The 22565-nt window shown below is 57.8% G+C and overlaps 1 protein-coding gene across 5 annotated transcripts in view; it reads right to left on the bottom strand.

The window, feature by feature from the left end:
- CASKIN2 (CASK interacting protein 2) overlaps nucleotides 1-21686 on the bottom strand; it is a 33424-nt gene extending 11738 nt beyond the window's left edge. For 3 of the 5 annotated variants that reach the window (XM_014255842.2, XM_014255844.2, XM_014255841.2), the window contains exons 1-3: nucleotides 21487-21686; nucleotides 18788-19491; nucleotides 1018-1069 (exon numbers count right to left, since the gene is read on the bottom strand). In XM_014255842.2, the coding sequence (XP_014111317.2) occupies nucleotides 1018-1069; nucleotides 18788-18881 (146 nt within the window). In that variant the 5' untranslated portion in view covers nucleotides 18882-19491; nucleotides 21487-21686. Of the gene's footprint in view, nucleotides 1-1017; nucleotides 1070-1160; nucleotides 1298-2168; nucleotides 2256-18787; nucleotides 19492-21486 lie in introns of those variants that run through there. The other 2 variants (XM_088065490.1, XM_014255843.2) reach the window with 2 other exon arrangements.
- Nucleotides 21687-22565: the final 879 nt, after the last annotated feature.

The raw sequence follows: 22565 nt of genomic DNA on the forward strand, positions 1-22565 counted from the left end.
CCCACCCCATCCTCTCCAAGCCCTGAGCAAGGTGATGCCAAGGACATCATCAACCATGGCTCCCCCAGGACACACACTGCCATCCCCATGCTTGTATCTCACCTCCCCATCATCTCCTTCCTGTGCCCCAGCAAAACCCAACACAGTGCCCATGTCCCTCAGGCAGGGAACACACCCTTCACCCCAGTTCCCACCATCAGCCCTCCTGGAGCTGCCCAAGCACAAACCCTGTGCCTTATCAGAATCAGATCATTGTTTCTATTATTAAATTCTTTTTCTATTAAGCTCCATCTGTACAGTATTATTTTAAGACAGAGCCATCCTGCACATTCCCAACCCCCTGCTGGCCTGTTAGGACTCATCATGGACACCTCTTCCTACAGAGTCCTCCAAAAGAAAACATGTAGAAATTAGGTACAACAACAGCACATAAAAACAATGCTAATGACTGACAGGTCAGAGTTAATTCAATAAGAATAATGTGCTTATTTATTTTATGGGCCTTTGTGGTTTCTTTAACTCTCAGTACCCAGCTTATTAAGTACTTGGATTTTGGAAGTGATGAGCTACACAAATATGCTGTGGTCACTTGGCAACCTCATATTTTCTTTCTCTAACTCCCCCCAAAACAATGGGATTTGGCTTTTGGGATATTAAACAGAGGCACAAGCACGTGCAGACACTGAGGCCGGCTGGGTGCTCCTCTGGGCTTCAGCCAGGGGGACACGGGGCACTGGCTGGACACGCTGCCATCCCTATTCAACCCCATCCCTACAGAGGGGCACACAGAAGGGATTCATGAAGGATTTTCAGGGGGGATTGAGCACAGCCCTCAGCTTAGATCCAGGCAGGCATTGGCTCTGCCTGTGCAGGGCTTGCCCTGGCTCTGGGGTGTCGATGTGTTCTCCCTGGAAAGCTGTATGATAGATACCCTGAGCTGCAGGACTGACTAGATACTGGGGAGAGGAGGTCCCCGGGCTGGCAGCAGCACCCAGCACCCTCCAGGGGAGCACTCACCCGTCCGCATCCTGGTAGTTCACATTCAGGCGCTTGGCAGATCCCAGGAGCTCTGCAGAGACAAGAGGTGAAGGTCAGGGCAGGAGGCAGAGCCTGCAGGCCCCCAAGCCCCCACATGAACCTCATCCCACAGCTACACCCACCTCCCAGCGCACAGAACAGTGCCTGGCCCATCCCAGGGGTCTCTCCTCTACTCTCCTCTGCCTCCACTTTCACCTCCACAAACCCTCAATGGCCTGACCCAGCTTGAGCTTAGCACTTTCCTCCCTCCATTTCTCCTGCCCCATCCATGTGTGCCCCTGGGATGGGCTGGACCCTGCAGCTCCTTCCACCCTGGCTTGGCAGAACAGCGAGCAATTCCCTCCCCTTTATAGGCACTGACACCCCAAAACTGCTGAGTGGGGCCATTTTGCCCCCCACTCACTCCCTGTGCCCACCACTGCCACTGAGGCCTGGCCCACAGACCACATGGTTGGCATTTTTATGGCCAGGGCAGAGGCTGAAGTTTTCAGCTGTGAATGCAAGGATTGTGCTACCACATCCCCTTGTCCAGCCCTCCCTCCCCTTCAGGGACCCAAGGATTGTGCCACCTCGGATATCCCTATCCCCCTGCCCATCCCTCCCTCCCCTCTGGGGACCACTGGGCAGAAGAGGGTGCTCAGCCCACCCTCAGCACAGCCTCACGTGCACCCCCAGCTCCCTGCTCCTTCCCGCAATTAATTCAAATGGATTTCTTCCTCCTACACAGAGAGGACATTTTATTCTTCACCGATGGGTTGAGAGCGGATTAACATCTCTGGAATTCATCTGCCAAGTCAAAAGGGAAAGAAAGGGGAAGGTGGGGGGTGGGGGCGAGAAATATCACCGCTCCTCCTCTGCCTTTCCAGGCAGCCCCATCGCCAAGCCAGGGAGGATTAAATGCTTTGAATGGTTTCTGTGCTTTTTCCTACAAAAAATCAAAGTCTGAGTGCCAGGCTCTGAGCCTGGGGTGAAACAGCTGCTCAAACCCCACCCTACTGTGGTGGGGTCTTGGGGAAGGAGCCCCTTCCTTGCAATCAGGTAGATCTCCAGGGCTGAAGATGCCTCTCCTTTTCTTTCATCTCCTCCTCAATTCCCTTCTCTTCTCCCTCTCTCCCAAGGTCTCTGCCCACCTTGCATGGCAGATCCCATAAAAAGCCATACTGTGCTGTGTGACCCCTCTGCTGGAAAAGAAGAGCTGAAGAGAGACTAGCTCATTCATCATGCAAATGGGTAATTAAAGGAAACCAAGGACTGGAGTGTTTATTACTGCAATTTACAGTGTTTTGTAAACAGCCTAATTAACACAAAATGGGCTTGGAGTGGCTGCTGGTGAAGGACTCGTGACTCCTCACAGCTGAGGGGATCAGGACAGGATCACCCTAATTACCTCTTCCAGGGACTGTTTGTCTTTGAGCCTCAGCCACTAATCCAAAGAAACTGGCTCCCAAAGCCATCACTCAGCAGAGCTCCCACTTCCCCCTCCCAGCCTCAAAAGCCTAGGATCCGGGGTCTTCATCAAGGACAAGCCGCCTCCCTTGACCTCTGCAGCCAGGAAAAAATAACATTTCACTTGCAAATTGGCCACTTCTGATCTGAGTCCTGGAGAGCTGTAACCAGTGGGATTGCTCCCACCATCTACAGCTGAAAACTGTCACTGGAAAAGGGTCGGGAAGGGGAGGAGGAAGAAGAGGAAGTGGGGTCCTTACTCAGGGCAGGAAGGGCAGACCCTCGATGACCACTGTGAGCACAATGCTGGAAAAAGTGGGGCTGGATGGAGATGCCCAATGAGCATCAGTACCTCCAAAAGAGGCAGAAACATTCCAGAGTCCCTGGGAGCTGGTCCTGGAGTTGAGCAACACCCACTATTTGAAAAAGGAGAGCTCACCCCAAAATCCCATTCCCTAACTCCACCTTCAAGGGGACTGAGCTGGCCAGTGGGGTCTAGTAAGCAGGGCTGGGATGTCCCAGGACATGGTGGGTGTCCCTGCCTGCTTCCAGGCAGCTGTCAGCATCCACATCTCCCTGAGCAACATTCCTCAAATTCGTTCCCTGCTCCAGCAGCCCAGCCAGGCCAGGCCACAGGGCAAGGCCACACAGACATGGTGCAGGTGGCTGAGAAAGCAGCAGGTCACAAATAGCAGAGGCAGGAGCAGTATTCCCTTTGGGGCCTTCCTAAATGCTTGGATCCAACTGGGGAGGGAGGGAAAGAGTTCATCCCTGGTTTGCAGCTGGCTAAACTGCTCCTTGGAGAGCTGGAGAGTTTGCAGCAAGGCTGGAAGGTGAAGTGTGGGTGGGAAAGTGTCTGGGTACCCCAGCATAAAGGCACGGGAAAGGAGAGGGATGGAGGGGAAGCAGGGAACAGCCAGGCAGCTGGGACACCTCCACCACTGTCATCCTGCAGCACAGCCTCAAACTCCAGAGACCTGGTGACAGGCAGGCAGCTGATGGGACATTTCCCCGCATCCTCATTCCATCCATGTGCTGCCTTTGACCAATTCCCTAAGCTTTCCCTGCATTTCTTCAGCCCCTCTCTCCCTGTTGGTGTCCAGGCACCATCTTTTTCCACACAGATGTCCTGGAGCTCAGCAGAGGCTGGGCCAAGCTGTTCCCCATCCCACAGCCCTCCCAGACTGGCCTGCTCAGCTTTGGCTGGGGGGCTGCAGAGCTGGGCAGGGAAAGGGCTGCAGGGTTAACCCAGCCTCAGCACTGGGACGGTGTGGCCAGATCTTTCCCAGCCACATCGTTACCCCCAGTGCTGGGTTTGCGCTGGGGCAGGGGCACTGTCAGGCCTGATCACAACCCCCATTCCCCACCAGGAGCACACTCGGATCCTGGGAGAATACACCCAGACTGAGCACCGAAACACGAAACACCCTGAAGGGGTTATTTATTTCCAGGGAAAACACAGCTTGATGCACCCCAAGGGTTAAATCCAGCCATGGGTTCCCCCTGTCCGGCCCTGCTCCCCTGAGGGGTCCCGCCGGGCTCCCAGCGCGCTCTGCCGCGGCCCCGCCGCGTTCCCCGGCGCCTGCCCGGACAGGACGAGGCTCTGCAGCGCAGGGCCAGGCCCGAGCGAGGCCTCGAGGGAGCCAGCGAGCTTCTGTGCGGCGTCTGGCTGCCAAGCGGCAGCGGGAAGCACCTCCGGAACGCTCCGGCAAATTGCTTACAAATGTCGGGCAGGCCGCCGGCCGTGGCGAAGGCAGCGCGGCCGCCCAGCACCACACGGGGCCGGGACCCTCATCCCTGGCACAGCCTGGCTCCGGTACCTCGGCCCTTGGATCCTTCACTGCGTACCGTGCATTCCCGAGCAGCCCCCTTTGCCCGTGCCTCAGTTTCCCCGCGGGCCGCACCGCCATGTGGGGATGCCAGGCTGGGCTGGGCTCCTCGCGGGGTGCGGGGGGCACCTCACCGGCCGTGCTGGCAGCCGGCCCGGCACAATCCCGGATTTACCACCCCGGGCGCTCGCCTGGCGCCGGCTGTGCCGGCTGCGTGGAGCCAGGCGTGCCCTCGCCCGGGCCGGCAGCCCTGTGCCAGCACAGCGGGCACCCTGAGTCAGCCCTGCCCTCCAACGGAGAGCTCGATCCTGCGGGGACACCCGTGAGCTTCACCCCGAGCTCCTGCAGACGGACACAATCCCTCCGAAGCGCTCCTTGGCAAGCAGTGACACGTGCTCGCCCGGGTTTGGCTGCGGAAGGAAATGCCCAAATATCCCGTGGAGTCCTGCCCTGCGGAGACTCCTGCCCTGGCTCTCACACGGGAGTCAGGCTCCAGAAAGCTTTATTTTATTTTTTTTTTTTGCTGTGACCCCCCCGCCGGTTTTGTCCACCCAGGGCAGCCACAGCAGAGCTCCACCATTTCCAAGGCTTTATTGATGTGGAGGACAACACACAGATCCGTGTGGAGATCCACCTCCTTGCCAGAGACGCTTGGAAAAACACCCCTTTCTGCTGTTCCTGTATCACAGACCCTCATTCCATCCTCTCGTCCTGGGAAGTCGCATCCCTACGCTGCTGCCTGCAAGTACCCCTGTGCCTTGAGCCTCCCTGTGCTGCAGGTCTGAGTGTCCCAGTGTCATGAACATCCCTGTGCTGCCAGCCACACATCAACCCTGAGTGTCCCTGTACCATAAGCATCCCTGAACATCCAGTCCTGAGCACCCCTTCACCGCCTGCTACAAGTAGCCTGCATGCAGAAAAGCCCTGCAAGGGCAGTGCAGGAACACAATCCAGCTTCCCTGGGCAGTGGGAGAGGGACAGTGTGCATTGAACACACCAAATAGATGCACATACCCTCCTGGGAAAATGAAATCCACCTGGGGACTGTCACCACTAAGCCAATAAACCAGATGGAGGAGCTAATCAGTTGCTATCCTGCAGAGCACCAGCCATCTCTGGTGGTGGTGGCAGCCTCTAGAGCTGGAGGCGGAGGTGGCAGGAGGTGGCATCTTCACCCAACCTGCCCTGTGATGACCTGGGGTGGCCCTGCCTCAGCATATGGTGCGTTCATGCCAGGGCTCAGGACAGACTAACAGACTGTTTTGTCTTGGCCAAAATCAAGACCCAAAGAGGTGATGTCCATCCCTCTTCCGCAGGAATCACCCTTCCCTGTCGCCTCTCTGTCCACAGGCACGTCCGCTGTGGCCACCCACACCTGGCTCCTCCCAGCAGACTGCTTCAGGAGCAGTTTCTCAATAGGTTCAGAAGATTCACCCACCTCGATAGGGAAGGAGTTCAGCCATAGAGATGTTAAGAAACTCAACCAAAGCTGCCCAGCCAGCTCAGAACAGAGGCTAGGTGAGAGCCAAGGGCTCCTGACCCCAGCTCTCTATTGCAGCCACCAGCTGCACTGCAAACACTGTGCTGCGCCCAGCTCCCCAAACAGGGGCTCCCCTAATTCCCCCGTGGTGATGGTCGGTGAATTTGGCTGCCAAGGTGCTGCTGCCCAGGATACCTGGCTGAGCACCCATCCCTGTGCCCAAATGCCATGGCTGTCCAAATGCCACAGGTGTCCGAATGCCAGGGGTGTCTTCCTGCCCACAAAGAGCCTGTTCTGGGCTTGAGGCTCTGCAGCATCACTGAGGATGGGCTCCCCACCAATGCTGACAAACAAGCCCCTTGCCAAGCCAGGCACTATGGGGTTGGTGTGACTGGGGCAAAGCCACTGGGCTAACTGGCAGGGATGTGGAAGCTGCAATCAAGGAGGTGGATTCCCATCAGCAGAGGGCAAATGGCAGTGACATAAGAGCAGCTGGGAGCCCCTTACTGTCCCTACACCAACACCTGGCAACTCCTCAAGAGTAACTGAGAAACCCACCAAACCCTGGGCCAGACCAGGGTCCTGCCTGCTCTGACACTGCCCAGGCTGCAGGACAGCTGTCACACTAGGCCCTCCTCCTGGTTTCAGCAGCCTGAAATAACCCCAGCAGGTGCAATAACCTTCCAGGAGCTGAGCTCTGGGCAGTTCCTCACAGCACATCCCTGTGATGTGAGTATCCCTGCACCTAATGCTCATTTCTTTTCATAACCTCAACACAAATCACTGTTCACCCCTGGCTAGAGCCCCAAATCTTAGGGCTTACAGCCACGCAGAGCCCAAGCTGTTCTTGCCACCAACTTGTCTGCTGATGGCATGTCTGAGTCTCCTTGGCATCCCTCCTCATCTCCTTCTTTAAGCAATACTGGCCTGCAACATGTTCAGATACAATGGTGGATGATGGTGAATGCAGGTGATGGCAAAGGCAGGGGAGTTTGAGAGCTCCAAGGATCTGCCTTCCATGCTAGGCTGGGCTGGAGACCCATGACAGGCGAAGAGGGATAGGGCAACAGGACCATGGAGTCAACTGGGAGCCTTTTTCCTTCTTTGGAAAAAGCTGTGAATATTTTTTCCAGGGGAAATCAAACTTTTAAGGTTTTTTAAGAGGCTGGTAGCAGGTGGGACATTGGGCAGCATCTACACACTACAGACACTGATCACTCACCCCCAGCCCAGCCACTCCAGGACCCCCATCCAAACCCCCAATTCACCCCTGCTGCTTCCCCTCACAAGCAAAGCAGGAAAAAACAGGCAGTTTGTTCAAAGTGAAGGCTCCCAGAACAATGAAAGGAAAAGCAGAATCGGAAGCCCCGTCTCCATCCACACAGCTGGGAAGAAGGTGCAGCTCTCGGCTCTCGACCCCAAGGTTTGATGGCCACAGGGGACAGAGGGGACAAACACCAAGCAGGGAAAAGATCATCACAAGGATCCTTTGGAGCTGAATTCACCCCTTGCAAAAGCCAAACACATGCTCCTGCTCTGAGTTTCAGGCCCCCAGAAGGATTTCAGCTGGGGTGAGATGAATGGTGCTTGCTCCCCCTCTCCACAATAATTTGTGGGTTTGTAGTGGCTGCCTACCCAAAGCGATGCAGCCCAGCCCAGCTCCCCTGGCCAGGAGAATTGGTAACACCCCTTCCCCACAGAGCCAAAATTGCATCCCCCAGCCCCATCCAGGATGGAAACAGCGGGGAAAGGCTTTGGGTGGGGGAAACCAGGCGGCTCCTTCAGAGATACAAGGGCTCCTTTCCCAGCTGGCCAGGGAAACGCGTTACCGGGAGGTGAAGTCACCGTCCCTGCTGGGACCTGGCTATTCCGCTCTCCAGGATATGAACTCAGAGGAGCTGTATTTGCCCAGGGAAGAGGTGGAGCCTTTTCCATTTCCCCCATCCTTCCGAAAGGACAGGACGCCTCCCGAGCGGGAAGAGATGGGCTGATAGCGGTGGGGGCCAACAGCCAAGTGCGAGCACTGCCTGAACCTGCAGCGGGCACTCCGTGGGGCCAAGGGGCCCTGGGCTGTGGGACACAGGCACCAGCAGAGCGTCAGCTCCAGCATTAACAATGCACCTTAGCTCATGTCCAGCTGGCTCCCTGGGAGCCAAGGAAGGGCTATCCCAGATACCCTGGCAAAGGGGCTGCACCTACAGACGCTCTCAGTGTTGTCATTAATGCCATACCCAGCAAATGGTGCATTAAAATAATCTGTGGTGGATGTGCTACAGATTGACAAGCGCAGAAATAACACAAAAAGGACTTAGAGAGATTAGGAGAACAAACCCAGGCAGATTCAACCTGGGAAAAATGCGGATTGCAGCATCTGGGGAGAAATAATCCAACTGGCAGCAGGTCAATGGGAGGAAGAAAGAGGGGAAGCAGGATGTGGGGGGACGGTGAGAGGAGCAGTTTGAGTGTGTGTGGACACAGAGGGAGCTGCTGGTCATGAAAGCAACCTCAGCAGCCCTGCATGGGGCTTCCAAGGGAACCATCTCCCACCATGTGTTCTGTTGCTTCCTGGGGTACCATCCTCCATTACATACCCAGGGCTGTGAACATCAGAGAGGCTCACAGAGGACATGAGAGATGAGTGACAGAAGCCAGCAGCGAAGTGCTGGCCTTGCATGGGAAGATTAGGGCAGGTCAGTAAGTCTGGATTAGCTGAGCAACAGTTAATTAGGGAGGGCGGGCAAGGACACAGCAACTGAGCAACCCACCTACACCTGGAGGGGTTTGACGCTCCAAGAGCAGCACGTACCTATTTATTTTATGGTTCTAACAATGAGCCCCAGATCAAAATTAGAGCCGCCAACAGTGGCCAGCAAAACCCTGTGGGCTCAAGGGAGCAAAACAAGGATTCAGCCCCTACATTGTAGCTTGGAGGTTGCAGCAACCGTGCAGCTCCCAGGGGAAGCAGGGCAAGGCTGAGGCTGGGGGACAGCCACAGCCCTGTGGCACCATGTCACCCTCAGTGCCAGCCCCGTGCCCGCACATGGCAGCTTGGCACCCAGGAGCTGCTCCAGCCGGTGGAGCCAGTACTCAAAGCACACAGCGATGCGGAGGCTGGAAATCCTGTGACATCCTCCTCCTTTGGCCCCAGGGAAGCTGCCGTGCACCTGGAGCGGCTGTCCCCACCCTGGCTGTGCTAATCTGGGCAAGGCACACAAAGGATGGGAGGGGAGGCAGCAGGAGGTGAAGCTGTTCGTTCGAGGTCACCCCGAAGGTCGATGGTTCAAGTGCCGCCACTCCTTCCCGAGGCCGACACGGCTGGGAACTGAATTTTACTCAAAACTCCCCCCTCTCGCCAGCAGCCCGTTGGCAATCAGCTGTCGGCAGCCCGGGACTAACCTCAGACGGCTGCTGGCAGCCAGAGTTCGGAGTCACACGGTTAAAAATACCTTGCGGATGCCTTTCTTCAACTCTGACCCCGCAAGCTGGTGCTGCCGCCAGCCCCGCTCGGGACGTGCCCGCCGGGGTCCCCTGGGACAGTCACAGCCTGGGCTGTGCAGGGACATGGCAGCTGCTGCCTGGGGACTGGGTTTTCCTAAGAACCAAGGATTTCCACTTCTGGGGGGCTGCTGACTATATTCTCTACTGCCAAACTGAAACAAAGCGCTCAGCTTCCTAAAGCGTCCTTCCAGCAAGCGATGCCTGCACTGTCCGGCTCCCTCCGAACTGCAGCCTGGATTTAGCAGCTTCAGCAAAACACCTCCTTCCCTCCGGGACAGAGCCAAGACATGGCCCCTGCTTCCTGCCAGTTTCAAGGGATGCCCAGTGACTGCTCCTGCAGATTCCGTGATGCTGCAGCCATTTGTGGCATCTGCATTGGGAAAGAGTGTAAGGATCTCACCCAGCAGTGGCTGCTCAGCTCCCAAACTATGATGGACAGGAGGGATCCCCGTCCAAATCCCTTCTCCAGAGATGGTGAGGGTGCATAGGGCACCTTGCTGTTCCCATTCCCCGTGCAAAGGTCACCTACCAAAACACCTGAGAACTGACTGGCTGCTCCATGCTGCTGGCAAGTGGGAATGGGAGAGGGATGGGTCCATCCCCAGCAGGCACAGGCCAAGCTCTGTCCAGCCTGGGACAAGCAGCCTGAGAGGGGTCGTTCCATTGCCACTCTCTCCTTTCCTTCCCAAGACAGGGAAAGGCGGTGTCCTTTCAGCAGCACCGTGGTATGGTGTTGTCCATGGCCAGAGTGAGAGCTCTTTCCCAGATGGATCAGACCCTCCAACTGCCTGCGTGTGTTTCTGGCTGGACAATGCCAAAGCAGGAAAGCCATTGCCAAAATGCTGCCTTAGCTGGATTGGGATATTTTCATGCAGACGTGACAGTGAAGGATTTGCCTGGGATCCTGCTCTACAATGGGGTTCCATATGCAGTGGACAGCAGAGGGACATGACAGCTTCATGACCAGGATGTCCTGCACCACCCTGCATGTCCGCACATGGAAGCAGCAATCACTTAGGAGCTGGTGACAGTCTGTGTCCTGGGGAGAGGCATCACCCTGTCCTGGAAGCAGGAACCCACCCCAGGACCCCACACCCACCTTCCCATCCCTTCAGGACCCTTGGTGACTGCTGAGTTATTCTGGGCACTGCATTCCTGACTCCCTCCCCTCGTCCCAGCTGCTCCAGGGCCGGCAGGGAGGGCAGCGGGTTCCTCCCATTGCCCAGCCCGGACACCAGAGTCGGGCAGCAGCTGCTTGGGGACCAGCTGGGGACAAAGGCGACACAGAGCAGCCCCATCCCCCCATATACCTTGGAAGGGACAAGGGCTGAGTTACAGCAAGGTCAAAGGCATCACAATACAACTCCAATAGAAAAGAAGGAGCTGGATCTGAGGACCCTCAGTCCATGGGCTGAGCTCTGGCCAGCAGCTCCCCATAAAGGAATCAGGAAGTGGTTTGGGGGCAGCACATCAACACCTCCCATCCCCCAAAGAACAGGCCCACCTCAGCACCAGAGGTAAACAGAGGCAGAGGCAACATTCTTGGCTCCTTGCCAAACCAATGTCATGCCCAGCTTCCCACAGGGACTCCTCTGCCAGGTCAGACCCCTCCATCCCAGCCCTGCCTGGGTGCTCCCCACACCCCATCTCGATGGAGCAGTGGTGGGACACAAGCCAAGACCTGCCCACTCCCTGGACCCCTGCCGGGAACCCGATCTGTTTACGCCTTCCCAGCGTGGCGGGTGCGTGTCAGGAACGGCCCCGGCAAGCCCGACTTGGCGTAGGCAGGACGTGGGAGCGAGCCCTGAAACCCCCACCTGCTGCCCCGCAGCATCCCAGGGAGCGTGCAGGGAGAAAGTGGGGGAGCACAGGGAAAAATGGGACCCCCCTGCCTCCATCTACTCCTTTTTGTGGGAAAAGGCACCACTTCTTGCTCTGTGCTACCCCTTCTGTAGCACCCAATGCCCCCCACCTTGGCCACAAGATGATGGCAGGTTGCTCCATCCCCAGGCCTGGCAAGGAATGGCTTTCTGAGCAGTGGCAATCCTTCTGGGAAAGCATCGGGAGAGCCAACCAGACCCAGAAGCCTCATGTCCCTTCCTGGAAAATGAGTTACTGATTTTGCCAACACATGGCTGGCAACACGTGTGGGTGCAGGGGGTTAATGACCAGCCACATGCTGGTCCCTGTCCCAGAGTTTGGGACTGAGGAGAGGCACCCACCTGCACTGCTCCTGGGAGGAGATGTTCATCCAGGACCACTCACCTGCTGTGAATTCAGTCCCATAAAGCCATAGGCATTTGGAGCAAGCTGCAGTGGGATAGAGTAGAGCCATGACTTTGGGGACTCAGAACTGGACACCTGCACATCCACACCAGGTTTGGGGTGAAAGCAACAGAGAAGCAGCTCCAGGATATCCATGTGCTGCTAAATATAACCAGTGGGACAGGTGCTCCAAGACAGGGAGTTGCCTGCGCCTCAACACTGTTGAGGAGGAAACTGAGGGCTCTCCCAAAGCTTAAGTAGCTCTTGAGGTTTGTAGACACACAGCAGGGTCAGAGGCAGCACCTCATTCTGTGCAGGAGCCTCCTTCCCTCTAAGGAGGAGGAGGAGGAGCGTCTCCCTTCTTTTTAAGCCAGCAGGATTAGCAGGTACTGGTTCAGGGAAGCCAGGAGGGCTGATGAAGCCCTTCCCATGTGTGTCAGCCGCACAAAACCAAACCAGAGCTGCTTCAGACCAATCAGAGCAGCCTGGGCTGCAGCCCAAAACAATCCCTGGGCTATGGTTGTGTTGGACCCCACATTGCTGGCCAGACTCACCGTGTCCCCATGTCCCCCATGCAGGCAATGATTAGCCACCAGGGAGGACTCTGGCCCGTTTTGGAGGCCACTGAGGCAAGTGGTTGTCACGTGGCCTTGCCATGATGGGGACACATCCGAGGGCCCTGAGGGGTTGCACAGGTTGTGAGTTGGGACAGGACACCCATGGAAGGGGAAGATGGGTGGGGTTCCATCTTGCTATTCTCCATCTTGCTATTTGCACCCAGTTCACATCCAGCTGGAAACTCCCTTCAGGCTTATCCACGCCTGTCCTGGCAAAGAAACAAGGCAATGCCTCACAAGGGGCTGCTGGAGGGGGAAAGTGAGGCAGGCAGCCCCTGAGATAGATGCTCCATGGAGGCAAGAGGCACCTGCAGAGTGGGTGGCAGAGGCTGAGCCAACCTCGCTGCTGGGGCCACCTCGGTGACAGGCACCAGATGCCCTTGCCACGCTCGCCAACTCTTCCAACCAGACAGGGCCTTACACAATCAGCTGTGCCCAGGATTATGAAATCCCAGGATTTTTCACCCCTCGCAGTACAGCTGCCCACCTCGGGTGGCCGAGCCAGACCCAGCTCCTGGGATGGCACCGGGGAGGACGGGGCAGGGGTCTGGGCATGGCAGTAACGCCGGGAGCCACGCGCTCCCTGCGCAGCCTTGGCTGGGGCCCGCAGGGAGCGGCGCTGGCAGGGCTTGGCGGAAGCACAGCCGGACGTGTTGCACCAGGCCTGGGATGCTGTGGGAGCTGCATACCTGCCTCACGCAGGTTCTCCCTGCTCCCTTATCTCGCCATCGCAGCCCTGCTCGCTTGCAGCTCCGGCCTTTCTCCCTGGGGTTGCAAACGGCTTGGGGTGGCTTTGCACCTACCCCGGGCAGCATCCCAGGGATGGGCCACAGTATCCAGCCCTTCCCTGGGAGGGTAGAGATCATACCGACAGAGCCATTTCCAAGCAGTTTGGGCATCTCCAGACAGGTCTGTGACTCACCAGGACACCTCGGCAAGGCTTGGGTGATATTACAGCCCCAAGGTTCAAAAGATCCCTCCCTCTCCATCCAGGAGTGATTTTTTAGGGAAGCCAGGATGGGATTTAGGGGGAGCCGGAATGCTCGCAGCTCCTCCCCACCCTCTCGCTTGCTAGAGCAGCCAGAAGAAAAAAAAAAAAGGTGGTTTATTGTTATTTAGTTTCTTGCCCCTTTCATACTCCTTTGCCGGAGTTTTTGCCAGCGGCGGCCCCGGGTCTGGCAGGGATCCAGGACAGCCGAGGCGCTTTTAAAAACAAAGCAGGGCGCGTGCATGCACACATACACGCACGGCATCCAACCCCGCTTTTAACTCTTGCCGGAGCAATGCTGGTGGAAGCATCCATTTCCAGCAGGAAACCATCTTACACGCGGTCCATCGCCACTGGGATGCAACAATTCACTTCCCACCTTCCCACAAAAACCTCTTTGCGGCACTGGGATACTGCCAGGGAGGTGACAGAAGTGATGCTGGTCGTTGTCGTTGTCCACCAGCTCCCTCCTGGAACCAGCCAAGCCAGAGGACAGAATGCCTGTGCTGGCAGTGTCCTTGCCACGTCCTCTTCTCTGCAGCCCTGGGGAGCACCGTCCTGGTTACCGTGCCCATGTGCTGCTGGCAGCCGGGCACACGGCGTCCCAGGACTCAGGACTGCCCTCCCTGTCTGCCTTCAAGCTGTCCTCATCTGAATTGTCGTGTGTTTCTGGGTCAGACAGCCAAAACGGCCTCTGTGGCCCTTGGGAAGGGACAGCTGAGCCCCCTGGTCTGAGCTGAGTCACCAGGAAATGCCCAAGGGATGGAAATTCCCCTCCTGTCCCAAACCTCAGCCTCCTGCCTGTGACACTGGGGATGGATGCCAGCCTGCCTCCATCCGTGGCCTCTAGGGACCTCCACATTTCCAGGAGATCCCAGATTCCCTGGGATACACCAGTGGTGTCTGGCCATCTCCAAAGGACAGCAGCATGGCCTGGAGCAGGTTCAGTAGTCCCCACATTCATCCTTTTCCCCAGAATTAGCCTGGTTTCCCCCCCTACTCTTTTACAGAGACAAGAAAAAGTCGGCTGCAGCGTCCCAGGCTGACAGCAGGCACCACAGGCTACCCTGCCAAGGCTGGGGACAGAAATACACACCTGGGACAGGGGGAGATGTGGAGCTTTGAACACAGGGAAATGGGGTGCAGGGGGGCAGGGGCTAGGCCAGCCAGTGCCCAGCACAGGCTCCTCCATCTCCCAGTGTGACGCTGTTTGCTCACGCCTTATCTCCTGCTCTCGGCACAGCAACTCTTTCCCTGGCTCCGGGCGCTCTGGTGGCAGCCGGGCCCCTTTCCAAACACAGCACCCGTTGGAGCCCAGCTTTGAAAACCAACTGTCCCTTCTCTCCTTCCCCTGCCTGTGCCGAGCTTTTCCTTCCCAGCGAAAGAGGTGGGAACGCCAGGATGTGGATGGGAAAACCCACCCAACAAACACCAGGCTACCAGAGGAGATCCCCTTCCAGGGGGGTTGGGAACCACAGGAGGAGGAAGAAAGGATTGACCCCAGTTTGCCACGGAGCTGCAGCCCCACCACCATCCAGCCCCGTGGCTGCCGCACTCTCCAGAGCCTTTGAAGCCTTTTTTCTCCCACTCCCACCACCCACCCACCGCAGGCTGGTTCAGGAGCAGGTCTGGGCACGCTGTGGGGTGCAGGGGTCCCCGGCACGGGGCCGCCGCCAGCCCGGCTCCCCGGGCACGGTGCCTCGCCCTGCTCCTGGCTCAGTCCTGGAGGAACAGGGAGTTTTGCCCGTTTCGGCAGAGTTTCTCAGCGTCTCTCCGCAGGCGTGCCCACAGCCCTTCCAAGTCGGAGCGCGGCTGCGGAGCCGGTCCAGCCCGTCAGACCTACAGCGTGCAGGGAGAGGAGGGAGGACACGGCCAAGGACGCTTTGGGAACTCGTCCTCGAAACTTGGGCTTCAAGAGACATGGCCAGGGCCACACTTGTGCTTGGTGGCAGAGCCGGGTCCAACCGCCTGCACTGCCCGGGGCAGGAGTGGAGCAGGAAAGGTGCCCGGGCACCCCTGCACCACTGCCACCGGGGAAAGCCATCGGGTGTAACAGAGCCTGACACGATAAGGATCCTGCCCAAGGCCAGTCTGGGCTCTGCCCTGCTGCCAGACCAGGAATAGCACCTGGAGTACCCGAGGGTTTGAGACAAGCCTCGCTCCAAACAAGAGGATGGTCTGCCTCTGTAAGGGGGATGGCACCCTGGGCTTTCTGCCTGGCACAAAGGCACGTCCAACACCATTACAAAATAACTCCCAGATTGCAAAAAGGAGCAAGTTCTCCCCCTAACAACTACAGACCTGCTGCTGTTGGGAGAAGCAGAAACCCAAGCAGGTCATGAGAGGAGGGTGGATGTTTCTGCAGAGGACAGAGACACAGAGCGCCGGTGGCAAAGGCTAACAAATCACAGGAGAGATATTAAACCTCACGCTTTGAGGCTTAAGCTGATACAGCTACTAGGGATTAGGAGGATATTCAAGGGGGAGATGAGTGAATTATCCCACATCTGCCTGCTACAGTCTCACAGCAGTGAGCAGAGTGCAGCGCAGCACTGTCCTTCTCCTGCCAAACTGGATGGTGGCAGCAGCATCTGAGGGCTGGCACAGATCTTGAGAAAACCTTAACATGCTTTGTGCTGCTGGGACGCAGCAGTGAGAGGCTCCAACACAGGCATGGCCATAAAGCCAACACCCCTCTGCAAGCTTTGCTAGCGTTTAACAACTTGCTAGGTCATGGCCCAAACACAGCCATGTCCCAGGAGACCAGCCCAGTCTTTAATATCGAAGGTCTGGAAAGCACCAACATAGCTGCTGAAATGGGGCAAGTGGCTGACAGAACCTCCTCAAGACAGCAGCTGAACCTCAGCAGGGCTTTGCTCCCTGTCCTTGAGAGTTTCACACCAGTTTGCTCAGCTGCTGCCCTTTCTTTGCACTTCGCACACGTTTAAACAAAAACCTTCACCACTCCCTTGAGGAAGGCAAACAGTGAGTCCAGCTCCCACCACCTTCCACAGCTCCTCCAGGCCCTGGTTATCACAGGGGCACCCCCATCCCCTATCCCTTGATTCTGCATCCAGGGATGGGGACACCCAAACTTTGCTGGGCACCAACCAGCTGTAGGAGCTGTTGCCCCTGAGATCCCTGGCCAGAGGGGCTCTGCCTCTCTCCTCTCCTGGGAGCCCCAGCCCCTCGGTGCTGGCCCTGGCTGGGCCAACTGGTGCATTGTTGGTGAGGGCAGCAGCCCAGGGACGTGATTGATCGCGGGGGAGAGAGGCCAAAGCCGTGATGGGTCGTTTAACAATTTCAATTAAACTCTGCAGCGCTCCCGAGGCAGAGGGGAGGGGAGAGGGAGAAAGAAAATAAAAAGCGGGATGTTTCCATTGCCAGGGAACCTCAGCAAAGCACGGCTGGCCTGGCAGGAGCAGCCTGGCTCTCCCAGACCAGAACCCCCTCCCTGTCTGCAGGAGTGACCACGGCGTCGTGCTGACGTCCCCTTCCCACAGGCAGGACAACTGCCCTTGCCTGCCCTTTCCCTCCTGGCTCCTGCCCCCAAAAATCTTGTCCCTGCCCACCCCAGCACCTTGGAATGAGAGGTGCTGTGACCCACTTGTGTGGCGGCGCTTGCGCACCGAGAATATTAAACAACGTGTCCCTGAAGTTCCCACTGCTGGGACTGGCGCTTGGATTTTGCTTACGTGCGGTGACTTTTTTAGGCACAGGAAGCCCCAGAGGGCTGATCACAGCGATCGAGCTCCCAATCCACTGAGACAGCAGAAGGACTCTTAGAGGGATTTAAAAAAATATATTTGAAAAAAAAAATAAAAAAAAAAATCAGCATCTCAGCCTGTCATATGGAAAAGGCACTTTAATGAGCAGCAAAGGCAGCAAATGCTTGGCTCACACGCCATTGGTGAGAAGAGGGAGAGGGAACCATAAGGGAAGGGGAGCAGTGGTGCCCTCCATGCCAGGGATGAGCCTCCAGGACCAGGCAAGCCCCCCAGCAGGTCAAGCATAGGAGCCCCACTGAGGGCTTGCAGCAGTGGCCTTGGAGGGGTCAGGGTTTTTTGGCCCCTCCTTATAAAGGAATAAAATAAAAACAAGCCGAGGGAGCTGCTGATGCCGCTGCAGTGGGGGAGTTAAACACACATGTTCACGTGGGTGCCCCACAGCTGCAGGGAGGGGAAGACTCCAGAGAGAAAACAGACGGGATTGAACTGGGAGAGAGTTACCGGAGGGTACGGGAGAAAACAAGTGTGACTTCACCCCTCTGGCTGTGCAGGAGGAAGAGAGCCATGAGCACCCCAGCCTGCACACACTGCTAGGCCATGGGACACCAGCTCAGGGAATGGGGCTGTGTCAGCCAGAGGGACACTCATGTCCTGACATTGCTTTGGGGGTGTCCTTCAACCCACCCATATGGGCAGACTGCTCTTGTTCAGCTCAGGGATCCTGTACAGGCACAGTCCCTGAGCAGCAGAGGCAATGACACCCAGTACCTTCACCCAGGGGAGGGACACCAGATGCCCCTGTTCTGGGGAGGAGGCAGCTCCCAGCCCTTCTGAAAGTCCAGCAGTTGAGATTTACAAAGTTCTGGCCCCAGTCAAATCCTTCCAGTAGATGACCCAGGGGAGCTGATCCCCTCCTCACGTTTTATAATCCTCAGCCTAACTCAGGTTTCTCTGCACCAGCCTCTCTGCTCTGAGCTGCTCCTAAGAAGCCTTAAAGCTTCCCTGCCTGAGTTTCCCCTCTCCCTCCTCCAGACAGCTTATTCCCCTTCAGCTTTCCCACACACTCCCACGAGACCCCACACGATGAGCAGCCTTGGCAGGGGTATCCACACTCCCACAGCCCAGGGAGCCAGGGCACACCTTCCTCCAGCCAGCCAGACAACTGGGTGATAATATAATAGGGCATCAAGAGCCCTTTTATTTACTTTTCCCCGTTTCCTTCTCTTAGTCTGTCAGAAGAAATGACCAGGAGCTCAGCTCTATGCAAGGGCTCTGTGGCACTGACCACAATCTCATCCACCTTTCCACCCTCCCTGTCTCCTCCAGATGCCATGCAGCATCTGCAGGACCCCGGTGCCCTTGGGGACCCCTCCCGAGCTCTCTGTTCGCCCCAAGCTCTGCTTGCTGCTGACCTTTCTGAGAGCACAAAGAGGCAAGAAAACAGCCCTGCTGAAGGGTTAAACATTACCAGACTGAAATTCAAGGCTTGACGATTGGTTCCAGTCGACTGGCCGGGATGATAATTTTTCACAAGATAAATAAGGCTGGGAGTGAGCAGTAACTGCTAAAGACCCTTTGTAGCAGTGTCCCCCCCCAAAGCGGTTCACTTCCCCCTGCCACGGCAGCTTCCCTTCACCCATCCTGCTCCGTGGCCCACACTCCAGGACCCTGGCCCAGAGCCCAAGGGGAACCCCAGCTCAGCTGTAGGATTGCTTATAGCCCGGTCATTCATCCGCACGGGCTGTGCTCGCACTCCCGCATCCAGCCGCAGCGTAACTCATGTGCCGGGGGTCAGAGCCAGCACCCTGGCTTGGCCAGCACTGACACTTGCACCCCAGGACTGGCAGGAGTGCCCAACCAGGGGGAGGGAGCCCATGGCTCTCTGCCCAGGTACTCACTGCTCTTGGACGCCTTGATCTTGGCCACCAGTTTCTGCACGCCAGGTATGTCCCCGTTCTTCACGGCCTGGATCAGCTCCTGCTCGCGCCCCATCGCAGGCAGGTGGGAGCAGCGGCAACGTAGAAACACTCAGATTCCAGAGGTTTATAAAGCCATGGAAATAAGCCCCTAATTCCTCAAAACACACTTTGATGAGAGATGAAATCCAGGAAGAAGCACACTTTACAATCCCACAGGGCATAAAAACCAGAAGGAAGAAGTCTTTCTGTTAAGGGCAGAAGTCCCTTTCTGCATCAGGAGGAGCAGGACACTGATGGGGTTTGGTTGGAGAACATGCAATCATTTAAAACAAAAAATACTTCAGTGCTTGGGGTGCTCCTGGCAGCACCAGAGCTCTACGAGACAAAGCCAGGCAGCTCGGGGCAGGGTGTCCAGCGCTGGCAGCATTGGGATGCCCTCAGCCTCTCACAGCACTCCTGGAGCCAGAGGTGTCGTGCTTTGCTCCCTTCAGCAGGCTCTGCTGCATTGATGAGTCCCTAATTCTTCCCAAAGGGATTATGGGCTCGTTGCCATCTGGAAGTTATAGATCCTCCCTCTCTGGTGCTCATTAGCCCCTTCGTTTTGGCATTCCTCTCGGTGACGGCACTGCAGGCACGCTGGGGAGCCCCGAGCACAGCCGAGCCCCGGCACGGCAGCCTGGGACCTGCGGAGGGAAGAGCAGAGTCAGCCCCCAAAGGCCATTTACCTCCCGGCTCCGTCGCGACAGCTTTTGTATCCATGCCGAAGAACGAATACTTTGACTATATTTAGTCCTGGAGGGACTTGGCTCATCCTTATGTTAAATGGAGAGGGAAGAACCTGTGGAGGAAACCTCCTGAGGGTGCTGCCCCTGGAGCAGGACAGGGGCACAGCTCCTTCCCTGCCCTCCCGGGGCCACACACACCACATCCTCCCTAAAGGCAGCACACAGGGCTTGGGGCACATGACATCTCCCCCTCTCCTTTTCTCGTGGCAGCACACGAGGGATGGAGCTGGGAAGGTTCAGCCAAAGCCCTCTCCAGCCCATGGGAGGGTCAGCCTGCCTTGCACTCTTCTCCTGTGCAAGGATAAACCCTCACCCTCCAAACTTCCCGGGACACTCAATGCTCTGGCACCCAAGACACTTCTTCACCAGTTCAGGAGCTCTCTCTGGCCCCAATGAGGACTTGGGTGTAATTCAGCAGGAAAACTGTGCACAGAACAGGATCAAGGCCATATCCTGCCCAGCCAGGGTACCCTGGAGAGGGCACAGGGTCCTACAGAAGCAGTTCACATGTCCCAGCCTGTGCTCCCACATTGCATCTGGGCTGCCCAAACTGTGTGGCAAGAAAATCCCTCCTGGTTCAGGGCCATGCATCTGGCAGGCTGCTCTGACACCAGGGAGGAGCGTGCGTGCAGGAGAGCAGGGAGCACACACCGTGCCAGCTGCAAGGCCATCACCAGATCACCCCACAACTTCCCCTCTGCCCATCCAGGACAGATGGGCAGCTCTGGTTCCTCCAGTCATGGCTCAGTGGAGTCTCCCTTCCCAGAGCGCTCGCCCTCCACAGTTTATATAACAGTCGGTGTCGCTTCCTCCGAGCAATCGAGGTCACTGTTCGGAGCATGGAAATCACAGGGGAGACAAGGCAACAGTGACAGGTCCTGTTGGGGTGGGGGCAAAACCAGAAGGAGAATCCTGTGGCATTGCATTGCTCAGCCAGGAGCTGCAGCTGCCCATAAACACGGCTCATGACTTCCCCGTGTTCCAGCGCTCCCCAGGGTGCAGCAGCACAGGGCAGATGAAAAGATGATCCTCAGGTACTGCCTTAGCTGGTGCCCGTCGGGGTCAGCTGCCACCTCCCCTGGTCCTGGGGAAGTTTACCTACCTCACAACAAAGTTTCAGCCACTTGACTCAGACTAACCTCCCGCCGCAAACAAATCCCCTCCCGAAATGCCCCTTCGTCCTACCATCTTCAGAACTATTTCGTTTAACCCTGTGCACTGCATCCAACTCTGCGCTGCTCCTCAGGAGCGCTCACAAGAAACGAACGCGAGGCGGTGAGACGACTTCATATTTGAAAAGTCTGTCCGGCCTCACTCGGGAAACGGCCCCGGTGCTGCTGCCTCGGCTCCCGGAACATGCGGGGTTCAGCGGGCAACCCGGGGGGACCCGGAGCTCCCAAAGCCGACCTGCACCTCCTCAGCCTTTCCAGAGAGGAGCAGCGAAGGTAAAATTCGAGAAACGCACAAAGCTGGAAAAGCGACAGCAAAACATCCCTCCCACACGAGCAGAGATGAGCCTCCAGCCCAGGAATTCACCTGGAGAACCAAACTATCCCAAACATTCCCGCAGCCAACGGCAGCGCCGGGCAAGAAAAAAGGAGGGCGAGGAGGAGAAAAACCCCCCAAATAAAGCCACACCAGTTACGTAAGTGGCGGAGGAAAGATGCAAAGGAGCCGAAGGCACCCAGCCGAGTCCCCAGGGGCGGCGGGGGCAGCTCGGTTCCCCCGGGCGGCTCCGGGCGGGCAGCGAGGGGGGCCCCGGCCGCGCCCCCGCCCCGAGACCCCCGGGAGGGGCGGCTCCTTCCTCCGGGCGCACTCGGGGGGATTTCTGCCCCCGCCGAAGAGAGTTGTTCCGCGGCTCCTGGGGCGAGTTGTTCCGCCGGCCCCACTCACCTGGCGGCGCTCCCAGCCCGCCGCACCGGGGCGAACCGAACCGCGCCGGGGCGAACCGACGGCACCGGACCGGACCCGCCCACGCCGTGCGGAGCCGCTCCGGACCGCGGCGAACCGAGCACTGCCGGGCCCGGCCCGGCCGCAACCTCCCGAGCCCCGCGGGGCGGGAGCGGGACCGGTACCGGAGCGGCGCCGCGGGTCCCGGCTGGCAGCGGCGCGGCACTCGGCAAAGTCCCGCTCGGGCCGGCCCCGTCCCGGCAGGAAATCCCTCCCCGGCCCGGCCTGATTGGAAAAGCCCGGCGGGTTGTGCGGCGGGGCCGGGCCGGGGCTGCTGTCACTCACCGTGATGCGGCGTCGAGCGGGGCAGGGAGCGCTCCGCCCCCGGCCGGGGCTGCCCCGGGCTCCCGGGCATCGGCTCGCTTGGAGCGGGGTCCGGCTGGACACACAGCGCGGCCCGGGACCGGCGGCGGGGAGCGGCACCGCCGTGCTACGGGACCGACGCGATGCTCCGGGACCGGCGGGGTTCGGGACCGAGCTGGTAGGAGGTTCCCCATTCTCCATCCAGAACTGAGCCAGTGGTTCGGGACCGGCTCCCTTGGGAATCCTCCATCCTCCTCTGTCCAGCTCCGAGCCGGTGGTCTGGGACTGGCGTCGTACGGGACCGACCCAGTGCTTGATCCGGGATTGGTCCGGTGCTACAGGACCGGCCTCGGAGAGAGGTTTCCCGTCATGGATTCAGGAGCAGCACGGTGGTCTGGGAATCAGCCCTCCCCAATTTCAGCCCCAGCCCTCCACCCCCAGCCTCCTTGGCAGAGGGGCTGCATAATGCCACTGATGGCACCCGTGGGACCAAAATCCACTGATCCCCAGCTGTCCAAGCCCAAATTAATCCTACTGTCACAAAGCACTAAAACTACCAAAAATCACCCATTTCTGCCAATCTTCAGCAGAAACAGCAGAGGCAAGTGCTCCCTCGAGCACAGTTCTTTTAAAACAAGAGATTGCCTAATAAAGCTGGACAGTTTTGTTGCATGATACCACTGGATTATCATCAACTAATCAGATTAAAAACACATGGA

Source organism: Pseudopodoces humilis, chromosome 21, assembly GCF_049639895.1.
Source record: "Pseudopodoces humilis isolate 2021_Gansu_Grassland_sample_001 chromosome 21, ASM4963989v1, whole genome shotgun sequence".
NCBI lineage: Eukaryota > Metazoa > Chordata > Aves > Passeriformes > Paridae > Pseudopodoces > Pseudopodoces humilis.